This window comes from Cetorhinus maximus, chromosome 20, assembly GCF_964194155.1.
Source record: "Cetorhinus maximus chromosome 20, sCetMax3.hap1.1, whole genome shotgun sequence".
NCBI classification, from domain to species: domain Eukaryota; kingdom Metazoa; phylum Chordata; class Chondrichthyes; order Lamniformes; family Cetorhinidae; genus Cetorhinus; species Cetorhinus maximus.
Window position 1 is genome coordinate 1,413,204 of NC_135898.1, and position 11,853 is coordinate 1,425,056.

Here is an 11,853-nt window from a genome sequence, read left to right on the forward strand (position 1 = left end):
TCCCAAATCTGTCCCCATCATTCCCAGAACTCAATGGACAAAATGTTCCAAAACAGCTTTCTGTCCCTGCCCAAGTACCAAAATGGTTCCTACCTTGACGTTGTCGACAACACCACCCTCCTCCAACACCTTTGTATCATTGTCCAGCTGAATGGAACTGCACTTGCCTGGTTCCATTCTTAGTTATCTCAGTGAAGCCAGAGTTATCACTTGCAATGGCTTCTCTACCTACTTATGCACCGTTAAGGATTTATCCTTGGCCCCCACCTATGATTCATCTACATGCTGCCCCTTGGCAACATCATGCGAAAAGTCAGTTATCACATCTATGCTGATGACCCAGCTCTACTTCACCACTGCCTCTCTTGCCTCTTCCCACCTCAAAATCAGACTGGATGAGTAGGCCATTCAGCCTATTGATACAATCATGGCTGATCATCCACTTCAATGCCAGTTTCCCCACACTGTCCCTGTGTCCCTTTATTTGATTTCAAAATTCTCATCCTTGCTTTCAAATCCCTCCATACCCCTTCCCTGTCACTGTCATCTCCTTCAGCCCCACAACCCTCTGTGCTCTTTAATTCTGGCAGCCTCTTGAGCATCCCTGATTTTAACTGCTCTGCCACTGGGCCCTAAAGTCTGGAATTCCCTCCCCAAAGCTCTCTAGTTTTTTCCTCCTTCAAAATGCTCCTTAAAACCCACCTCTTCCACCAAGCTTTTGGTTATCTGCCCGAATATCACAAGAGGTTTGGCGTCAAATTTTGCTTCATTACACTCATGAAAGGTGCTATATAAATACAATTTGCTGTGGTAATAAAAGCATTCTTTTTAGATATGTGTTAACTTGGCCCAGCTGCTGTAACACTTATTTGAGTTTGAACCTTGTGTTTCAGGCCTCTTTTCAGTCATGTCCATGTAATGCAGGGTGACACTTTAGTGCAGTAGAGAAGGGAGCACTCGAGTATCACCGAGGAACAGGTAGACCAACCATTCCACCCCTTGACTGTTTCGCTTTTCAAAAACATCAGAGCTGATCTTATAATAAAAACAAAGTCCTGCGGATGCTGGAAATCTGAAACAAAAACAAAAATTGCTGGAAAAACTCAGGTCTGACAGAATCCGCGGTGAGAAAGACAGCCAACGTTTCGAGTCCGTGTGATTCCTCTTGGATCTTATCTTGACTTAATTCACCTGCCTTACTAGCCCGAGCTAATAACTCAAATCCACAGCCCCATCATGAGAAGGTGATCCCCCAACATTGAACCAATTCCACTAAAGGTCATCCAGCTCAACTGTCCACTCTCCCTCTCTGGCACTGAAGCTTCTTTTTAAACAGGCTACTGGAAGCATTTGCTGTTTTTATTTCAAATTTCCAGCATCTGCATTATTTAGCTTTTGTTTCATTGACCAGCCTTTATTTGTGTGATTTTGTGATCCACAAAATGGGATCTTTTCTGTTCAGTTCCATCAGGCTGGAGAGAGAGAGAGGGGGGTCTCCATGTCAGACAGAGGCAGACCCCTCACCTCTGGCTCTGGGAGGGGGGGTCCTGGCTGGGCTGGGGGGTCCTGGCTGGGCTGGGCTGGGGGGTCCTGGCCAGGCTGGGCTGGGAGGTCCTGGCTGGGCTGGGAGGTCCTGGCTGGGCTGGGCTGGGGGGTCCTGGCCGGGCTGTGCTGGGCTGGGGGGTCCTGACTGGGCTGGGGGGTCCTGGCTGGGCTGGGCTGGGGGGTCCTGGCTGGGCTGGGCTGGGGGGTCCTGGCCGGGCTGGGCTGGGCTGGGGGGTCCTGACTGGGCTGGGGGGTCCTGGCTGGGCTGGGCTGGGGGGTCCTGGCTGGGCTGGGGGGTTCTGGCTGGGCTGGGCTGGGGGGGGTCCTGGCCGGGCTGGGCTGGGGGGTCCTGGCCGGGCTGGGCTGGGTGGCCAGGCTGGGCTGGGGGGTCCTGGCCTGGCCGGGCTGGGCTGGGTGGCTGGGGTGGGGCCTCAGCTCAGGGTCATAGAGAACAAGCAGCCGCAAAGCTCCTGGGCCGGACTCTGCCAACTCCCACAGGGAGCTCCAGGCTTGAGGCCTCGGTCTATCCACCGGCCTCCCGACCCTCCCCAGCTCCGGCTGCTGAGAGCTCGACCCCCCGCCCACACGGTGCCGCCGGGACCCGGCCTCAAATAGCTCCCCAAATGCCGCAAGTGGGTGGGGCCTAACCCAGGACGGCTCCCTCCCTCAGCCCACCGGCCTCGCTTACCTTCTGGATCCGCCTGAGCGCCATCCCCCGCCGGCCGGCCTCGCCGCACAATCCCCTCCGCACTGGCGTCACTCAGACCGCGGGGGCCGCACCCTGGGCGCAGGCGCAGCAGCGGGCAGCCCCGGGCCGGCAGCGCATGCGCGGGGAAACTGCCCGGCAGCCCCAGCGCGGAGAAGCGAACCGGTCCCAGCGCGGAGCTCCGAGAACAGAGCGAGGGTTCCCAGCGCGGAGCTCCGAGAACAGAGCGAGGGTTCCCAGCGCGGAGCTCCGAGAACAGAGCGAGGGTTCCCAGCGCGGAGCTCCGAGAACAGAGCGAGGGTTCCCAGCGCGGAGCTCCGAGAACAGAGCGAGGGGTCCCAGCGCGGAGCTCCGAGAACAGAGCGAGGGGTCCCAGCGCGGAGCTCCGAGAACAGAGCGAGGGTTCCCAGCGCGGAGCTCCGAGAACAGAGCGAGGGTTCCCAGCGCGGAGCTCCGAGAACAGAGCGAGGGTTCCCAGCGCGGAGCTCCGAGAACAGAGCGAGGGGTCCCAGCGCGGAGCTCCGAGAACAGAGCGAGGGGTCCCAGCGCGGAGCTCCGAGAACAGAGCGAGGGGTCCCAGCGCGGAGCTCCGAGAACAGAGCGAGGGGTCCCAGCGCGGAGCTCCGAGAACAGAGCGAGGGGTCCCAGCGCGGAGCTCCGAGAACAGAGCGAGGGGTCCCAGCGCGGAGCTCCGAGAACAGAGCGAGGGGTCCCAGCGCGGAGCTCCGAGAACAGAGCGAGGGGTCCCAGCGCGGAGCTCCGAGAACAGAGCGAGGGGTCCCAGCGCGGAGCTCCGAGAACAGAGCGAGGGGTCCCAGCGCGGAGCTCCGAGAACAGAGCGAGGGGTCCCAGCGCGGAGCTCCGAGAACAGAGCGAGGGGTCCCAGCGCGGAGCTCCGAGAACAGAGCGAGGGGTCCCAGCGCGGAGCTCCGAGAACAGAGCGAGGGGTCCCAGCGCGGAGCTCCGAGAACAGAGCGAGGGGTCCCAGCGCGGAGCTCCGAGAACAGAGCGAGGGGTCCCAGCGCGGAGCTCCGAGAACAGAGCGAGGGGTCCCAGCGCGGAGCTCCGAGAACAGAGCGAGGGGTCCCAGCGCGGAGCTCCGAGAACAGAGCGAGGGGTCCCAGCGCGGAGCTCTGAGAACAAGAGCGAGTCCCCAGCCCGGAGCTCCGAGCGCAGAGCCGGGGTCCCAGCGCGGAGCTCCGAGAACAGAGCGAGGGGTCCCAGCGCGGAGCTCCGAGAACAGGGACGGGGTCCCCAGCCCGGAGCTCTGTACCTGACCCAACATGGAGCTCCGAGCCCCCTGCCCCATCTCAGAAAATCAGCCATAGGCCGGAGTCCAAAAATTCCCACCACCACCACCTCTGCCCGGAAATCTCCTCCCTGAACCTTTCTCTGTCCTGCTCGAGTCCTATCTATTAGTCCCCATTAAAACTGTGAATGCTAGAAATACAGAAAAAGGTAATCGACCTGGAAAATCTCCTTCCAGGTGCTGACTGGCTGCTGGCTTTTAGAGTTGTTCCAACATTTTCTGCTTTCATTTCCAATTTCCAGCAAGTTCCACAATCTAACCACTCTCGAGGTAAAGTTTCAGCTGAATTCCTGATTTGATTTTTGATAACTATCATAGACTCAGTAATTGTGGCTTTTCAGCCCATCGACTCCTTGCTGGCTCTCCATGAAGAATCCAGTCTGCCGTCCCATTCCCCTACTCTATCCCAATGGCCCTGCAAGTTTATTTCCCTATCGGAAATTGATGGCCTCTAATTTCCCACAAATGCAAATGTTTGTGTTTGTTCTATCAAAACCTTGCCTAATTTTAATGACCTACATTAGGCCACACCTCAACTACCTTCTTTCCTGATTTTACACAGCCACTGTTTTCCTCGTCTACATTTTGTTGCTGCTTCAAAGAATTCAAAAGGTTGGTCAGGCAAGACCCTCCCTTTTGAAATTGATGCTAACTATTGTATTTTTGCTTCCTTGATGTTTTTCTTTTATATTTGAGGAACGATTCCATTATTTCTCTGGTCAACGACCTGCTAATTGGTCTATCATTCCCTGGATATGTTCTACTCTTTTTTTTAAATAAAGAAATAACAGGAGCTGTCCACCAGTCCTCTGGTACAATCCCTTTTTCTCATGTATTTTTATATCCAACCATCTCCACAATCTCTTCCTTAACCTATTTTCATGTGCATGGACCCAACTGACTGACCAGGGTTGTATCCTGCGTCAGTATGATTAGTATATCCATTATCTCTCCTGTTTCTATATTGAATGTCATATCTTTTTTTGAGTCCAGTTATGTCATGTCCAACTCCTTTCCTTCCCTCATAAATACAAATAGGAGGCAGCAAACCAATATTTCTGCTGTTTCGCTGTCATTGCCAGTTTAGTTTGTGCATTTGTTAATGGCCCTAACTTTATTTTCCTTTATTCATGTCTGTCGAATACTTTACTAGTTCTTTATGCATTTCTCCATAATTTAAGTTTTTAGTCCTGCTTTGCTACTTTATTGACTTTCAACTGAACCTTTTCCTATACCCTTTCGTTATCCTATTCTTTAATGCCAGTGTACTTTGGCATGCCTTTTGATTTAGTTTCAATTTACCCTTATCATTTTATTCATCATTTCTTGTGAGGGGAATTGATTACAAAAGTAGGGAGGTTATGCTTCAGTTGTACATGCATTGGTGAGACCACATCTGAAGTATTGTGTACAGTACTAGTGGTCTCATTTAAAGAAAGATGTAAATGTGTTAGCAGTTCAGAGGTTTACCGGACTGATACAAGGAATGGGCAGGTTGTCTTATGAGGAAAGGCTGGACAGACTAGGCTTGTACCCACTGGAATTTAGAAGAGTCAGAGGTCTGTTAATTGAAACCTTTACGATCCTAAGAGGTCTTGACAGGGTGGATGTGGAGAGGATGTTTCCTCTTGTGGGAGGATCTAGAACTAGGGGTCACTATTTAAAACTAAGGAGTCGCTCATTTAAGACAAGAGAGGAGGAGAAATTTTCTCTCTCATAGGGTTGAGTGTCTTTGAAACACTCTACCTCAAAAGGCAGTTGAAACAGAGTCTTTGAATATTTTTAAGGCAAAGCTAAATAGATTCTGATGAAGTCATAAGGACTCGAAACGTTAACTGTATTCCTCTCCACAGATGCTGTCAGACCTGCTGAGTTTTTCCAGCTATTTTTGTTTTAGATTTCCAGCATCCGTAGTATTTTGCTTTTATCTAAATAGATTCTTGATTTACAAGGGGGTGACAGGTTATCAGGGGGAGGCAGGAATGTGTGGTTGAGGTTACATTCAGATCAGCCATGATCTCATTGAATGGCAGAGCAGGCTCAAGGGACCGAGTGACAAACTCCTGCTCCTATTTCATGTTCGTGTCCATAGCATGTCACAACTGGCCTGTGTGGTTTTTTTTTTTAAAAGAATTTATTTTCTCTATTTAATCCTTTATGAAGTCTATTGATCAGTGATTTAAATATTTATGCTGCTTTTCTCTGCCTTTTTTCATTTCCTCTTCCCAAGTTCCATTCACTCAAAATTAGCTTTTTTATACTCTGTTTTCTGATATTAGCTTTACTTCTTTGTCAATAACGATTTTGATCCTCAGGTCTTCACTATTGCTGAAATGTTCTCCCCACAGTTACTTCTCCTATCTGCTCTGGTTCTTTCCCCACTACTGGATCCTACAGTCATCTCTCTTGTTGGGTTTTTTACATGCTACGTAATAATTCACAAGCAAACCCTTCCCACAATTAGCACCTGTGAGGTATCACTAACCTCTACAGCTGTCACCCTTTCAACCCTGACAGCCAGTACCCATTGTTTAATTTTTTTTTACTAATTAAAGCCCTTTGATTTCCTTTTACAGTATCTTCTATACGTTGCTAATGTTCGATTTTAATTATTCCAATTTCCCTTGTCCTTTCTGCACTACAACAAATTACCTTTAATGTAGTTAAACACCCCAAGGTACTTAACTGAAGCGTAATCAGACCAAATGTGACACTGCGCTAAAGCAGCAAACATTACGCAGGTAAGCAAAAGCTTGATGTATAGCCCTATGATGAGCTTTACTTATTGGTCCTCAGTGTATCACGTGACTTCCATTAAAATTTCCGTTTTATTTATATTCATTTGTTTATTTATCAAGGAGAGCAGGAGGAGAGTTCGCCTGGGGTCCAAGTCAACATTTATTCCTCAACCCAATACCAAAAATTAGATTCTCTGGTCACAATGACATTGTCATATTACTTTACTGTGCACAAATTATACAACATGGCCACACTTAAAACGTATTTTGTTGACTATAAAGGCCTTGGGGACACTCTGAAGTGCTGACAGACACAAGATAAATGCTGGTCTTGCTTTCTGCCACCCCTCTGGGTCCCAAGACTCAAAACTCAAAAGAGGCATAAGGAGTTGGACACTAAATTGAAAATCTCTGCCCTGTTGTGTCTGCATTGCTAAATGGCCAAAGAAAAGGAGTCATGGAAATTCATGGGCAGCTCCAGGTCTGGTACAGGATTGAAGGATTCACATTCTTGGGCATTGCATTGATTTGCGAAACAAGGGACATCTGTGCGTTCATCTCAATGCTCACAAGCACTCAAGTCTCCAAAATCAAATTCATGCCCAAGTTTTGACTGCCACTAGAGGCTGAAGCCCCATCTCTCCCTCCATACCAACCACCGCCTCTACCCACTACCCCCCCTCACAAGATTGCTCAATCCCCACTAAACATCTATCCCACCCGTCCACCGCATGTCGCTGCCACTCGTCCAGCAACCAATCTCTTTCTCCTAAGCCACCCATACTAGCTGCCTCCACTTATCCCTGGGGGGTGGGGACAAATGGGGAGGGCCGGGGGTAAAGAGGAGGGGGGAAGGAGATTGTGGGGGGGGGAAGGAGATTGTGGGGGGGGGAAGGAGATTGTGGGGGGGGGAAGGAGATTGTGGGGGGGGGAAGGAGATTGTGGGGGGGGGAAGGAGATTGTGGGGGGGGGAAGGAGATTGTGGGGGGGGGAAGGAGATTGTGGGGGGGGGAAGGAGATTGTGGGGGGGGGAAGGAGATTGTGGGGGGGGGAAGGAGATTGTGGGGGGGGGAAGGAGATTGTGGGGGGGGGAAGGAGATTGTGGGGGGGGGAAGGAGATTGTGGGGGGGGAAGGAGATTGTGGGGGGGGGAAGGAGATTGTGGGGGGGGGAAGGAGATTGTGGGGGGGGGAAGGAGATTGTGGGGGGGGGAAGGAGATTGTGGGGGGGGGAAGGAGATTGTGGGGGGGGGAAGGAGATTGTGGGGGGGGGAAGGAGATTGTGGGGGGGGGAAGGAGATTGTGGGGGGGGGAAGGAGATTGTGGGGGGGGGAAGGAGATTGTGGGGGGGGGAAGGAGATTGTGGGGGGGGGAAGGAGATTGTGGGGGGGGGAAGGAGATTGTGGGGGGGGGAAGGAGATTGTGGGGGGGGGAAGGAGATTGTGGGGGGGGGAAGGAGATTGTGGGGGGGGGAAGGAGATTGTGGGGGGGGGAAGGAGATTGTGGGGGGGGGAAGGAGATTGTGGGGGGGGGAAGGAGATTGTGGGGGGGGGAAGGAGATTGTGGGGGGGGGAAGGAGATTGTGGGGGGGGAAGGAGATTGTGGGGGGGGGAAGGAGATTGTGGGGGGGGGAAGGAGATTGTGGGGGGGGGGAAGGAGATTGTGGGGGGGGGAAGGAGATTGTGGGGGGGGAAGGAGATTGTGGGGGGGGGAAGGAGATTGTGGGGGGGGGAAGGAGATTGTGGGGGGGGGAAGGAGATTGTGGGGGGGGGGAAGGAGATTGTGGGGGGGGGAAGGAGATTGTGGGGGGGGGAAGGAGATTGTGGGGGGGGGAAGGAGATTGTGGGGGGGGGAAGGAGATTGTGGGGGGGGGGAAGGAGATTGTGGGGGGGGGAAGGAGATTGTGGGGGGGGGAAGGAGATTGTGGGGGGGGGAAGGAGATTGTGGGGGGGGGGAAGGAGATTGTGGGGGGGGGGGAAGGAGATTGTGGGGGGGGGAAGGAGATTGTGGGGGGGGAAGGAGATTGTGGGGGGGGAAGGAGATTGTGGGGGGGGAAGGAGATTGTGGGGATGGGGGGTGAGTGGGGGAGGGGATGGGGATGAGGGGATGGGGATGAGGGGATGGGGATGAGGGGATGGGGATGAGGGCGTGGGGGGGAGGGCGTGGGGGGGAGGGCGTGGGGGGGAGGGCGTGGGGGGGAGGGCGTGGGGGGGAGGGCGTGGGGGGGAGGGCGTGGGGGGAGGGCGTGGGGGGGAGGGCGTGGGGGGGAGGGCGTGGGGGGGAGGGCGTGGGGGGGAGGGCGTGGGGGGGAGGGCGTGGGGGGAGGGCGTGGGGGGGAGGGCGTGGGGGGGAGGGCGTGGGGGGGAGGGCGTGGGGGGGAGGGCGTGGGGGGGAGGGCGTGGGGGGGAGGGCGTGGGGGGGAGGGCGTGGGGGGGAGGGCGTGGGGGGGAGGGCGTGGGGGGGAGGGCGTGGGGGGAGGGCGTGGGGGGGAGGGCGTGGGGGGAGGGCGTGGGGGGAGGGCGTGGGGGGAGGGCGTGGGGGGGAGGGCGTGGGGGGGAGGGCGTGGGGGGGAGGGCGTGGGGGGGAGGGCGTGGGGGGGAGGGCGTGGGGGGAGGGCGTGGGGGGGAGGGCGTGGGGGGGAGGGCGTGGGGGGGAGGGCGTGGGGGGGAGGGCGTGGGGGGGAGGGCGTGGGGGGAGGGCGTGGGGGGAGGGCGTGGGGGGAGGGCGTGGGGGGAGGGCGTGGGGGGAGGCGTGGGGGGGGGAGGGCGTGGGGGGAGGCTTGGGGGGAGGGCTTGGGGGGAGGGCTTGGGGGGAGGGCATGGGGGAGTGGGCATGGGGGAGTGGGCATGGGGGAGTGGGCATGGGGAGTGGGGATGGGGGTGAGTGGGGGAGGGGATGGGGGTGAGTGGGGGAGGGGATGGGGGTGAGTGGGGGAGGGGATGGGGGTGAGTGGGGGAGGGGATGGGGGTGAGTGGGGGAGGGGATGGGGGTGAGTGGGGGAGGGGATGGGGGTGAGGGGGAGGGGATGGGGGTGAGGGGGAGAGGATGGGGGTGAGGGGGAGAGGATGGGGGTGAGGGGGAGAGGATGGGGGTGAGGGGATGGGGGTGAGGGGATATGGGTGAGTGAGGGAGGGGATGGGGGTGAGTGAGGGAGGGGATGGGGGTGAGTGGATGGGGGTGAGTGATGGTGAGTGGGGGAGGGGATGGGGGTGAGTGGGGGAGGGGATGGGGTGAGTGGGGGAGGGGATGGGGGTGAGTGGGGGAGGGGATGGGGGTGAGGGGGGAGGGATGGGGGTGAGGGGATGGGGGGAGGGGATGGGGGTGAGGGAGGATGGGGTGAGGGGAGGGATGGGGGTGAGGGGATAGGGGTGAGTGAGGGAGGGGATGGGGGTGAGTGAGGGAGGGGATGGGGGTGAGTGAGGGAGGGGATGGGGGGTGAGAGGGGGGAGGGGATGGGGGTGAGTGGGGGAGGGGATGGAGGTGAGTGGGGGAGGGGATGGGGGTGAGGGAGGGTGGGGTGAGGGATGGGGGTGAGGGGAGGGGGGTGGGGGTGAGGGGTGGGGGTGAGGGGGAGGGTGGTGAGGGGATGGGGGTGAGTGAGGGAGGGGATGGGGTGAGTGAGGGAGGGGATGGGGGTGAGGAGGGAGGGGATGGGGTGAGGGGATGGGGGTGAGTGAGGGAGGGGATGGGGGTGAGGGGATGGGGGTGAGTGGGGGAGGGGATGGGGTGAGGGATGGGGGTGAGTGAGGGAGGGATGGGGGTGAGTGAGGGAGGGGATGGGGGTGAGTGAGGGAGGGGGATGGGGGTGAGTGAGGGAGGGGATGGGGGTGAGTGAGGGAGGGGATGGGGGTGAGTGAGGGAGGGGATGGGGGTGAGTGAGGGAGGGGATGGGGGTGAGTGAGGGAGGGGATGGGGGTGAGGGGATGGGGGTGAGGTGAGGAGGGGATGGGGTGAGGGATGGGGTGAGGGGGGAGGGGATGGGGGTGAGGGGATGGGGGTGAGGGGGTGGGGATGGGGGTGAGGGGGTGGGGGTGGGGGTGTGAGGGGATGGGGGTCTCTACCCCCCCCCCCCCGGTCTATCCTCCCCTTCCTTCCCCGTCCACCTCAACCCCCCCTCCTGCCGCCTGGCTCGGGCTCGAAGGCATCATCTGGGATTCTCAGTCAAGGAGCCGTGAGGCCTGGAATGGAGGGAGGAGGCGGAGAGTTGGAGTTCAGGCCCAGTCCTGGGCTGGGCCCGGCCTAAGCCTAGGCCTAGGCCTGGGCCTGGCTACTTTGCACCCGCTCCCCCCGCCGCGCTTACCTTGAGGATCCGCCTCTTCGCCATCCCCGCCTGGCCGAGTGTCCAGCCCGACCGCACTACGGGGTTTACGTCACAATAGGCGCACGACGCGATGAGGTCACCAAAGGATCGTGAAACGTCACCGCACAGCCAACGCATGCGCAAATACCATCACTTAGAATGGAGGGGAAAGCTGAAGAAGTCACTTTCCCCATGGAGAGAGTATCAGTGACATTCCCATCAGACAGAGGGCGAGAGGGGCGGAGCTCAGGGCGAGAGGGGCGGAGCTCTGGGGGAGAGGGGCGGAGCTCGGGGGGAGAGGGGTGGAGCTCGGGGGGAGAGGGGCGGAGCTCGGGGCCAAAGGGGCGGAGCTCGGGGCCAGAGGGGCGGAGCTCAGGGCGAGAGGGCGGAGCTCAGGGCGAGAGGGGCGGAGCTCAGGGCGAGAGGGGCGGAGCTCAGGGGCGAGAGGGGCGGAGCTCAGGGCGAGAGGGGCGGAGCTCAGGGCGAGAGGGGCGGAGCTCAGGGCGAGAGGGGCGGAGCTCTGGGCGAGAGGGGCGGAGCTCTGGGCGAGAGGGGCGGACCACAGGGCGAGAGGGGCGGAGCTCAGGAAGCAATGCCCCCCAACCCACCCACCCACCCACCACCAATCTGTTTGCCGGAGCCGATTCCAGGACTGGGCCACCAGAGTGAACTCATTCACCAGTGTGGCCTTGGGGAAGCTCCACCCCGCACCCCCAGCTCCCCCAACCCCGAGCCCCAGCTCCCCCCCACCCCCTGCCGCACCCCCACCCCCTCCCGCACCCCCTCCCCCAGCTCCACCCCCCCCCCCCCAGCTCTGTCCCTTGCTTGTCCTGCTTTCTACCCTTAATTAGCACATTCCTTAGCTAATATCACCACCTTCAACACCTCTTTGTCCTTTTGTCTGTGATATCTTTTGGCAAACTCCACCTATCACTGGCCCTCTATCCAGCTCTACTTGTCCCACCCCCCCTTAAACTAGCTTATATTTCACCTTTTCTATTTTTACTTAGTTCTGTTGAAGGGTCATACGGACTTGAAACGTTAACGGTGCTCCTCTCCGCCGATGCTGCCAGACCTGCTGAGTTTTTCCAGCTATTTTTGTTTTGATCACTATTCTGTAGTTTGAACAGATCTGAGATTTCCCAGGACATTTGCTACTCGGTCTCTCGCAATTTGGAGGCCTATGGAATACCCCAAGTTGCAAGATAATACTCTTGTTCCTCAACTTTAATCAAATGGATTGTGTCCTTGTCCCTT

At 57.5% G+C, this 11,853-nt stretch overlaps 1 protein-coding gene across 2 annotated transcripts in view; it reads right to left on the reverse strand.

Moving 5' to 3' along the window:
• Positions 1 to 10,809, reverse strand: part of LOC144694770 (ubiquitin-conjugating enzyme E2 D4-like) — a 31,431-nt gene extending 20,622 nt beyond the window's left edge. The window contains exon 1 of one of the 2 annotated variants that reach the window (XM_078565344.1): positions 10,597 to 10,809. In XM_078565344.1, the coding sequence (XP_078421470.1) occupies positions 10,597 to 10,734 (138 nt within the window). In that variant the 5' untranslated portion in view covers positions 10,735 to 10,809. Of the gene's footprint in view, positions 1 to 2,233; positions 2,360 to 10,596 lie in introns of those variants that run through there. The other variant, XM_078565345.1, reaches the window with a different exon arrangement.
• Between the last annotated feature and the right edge of the window lie 1,044 nt (positions 10,810 to 11,853).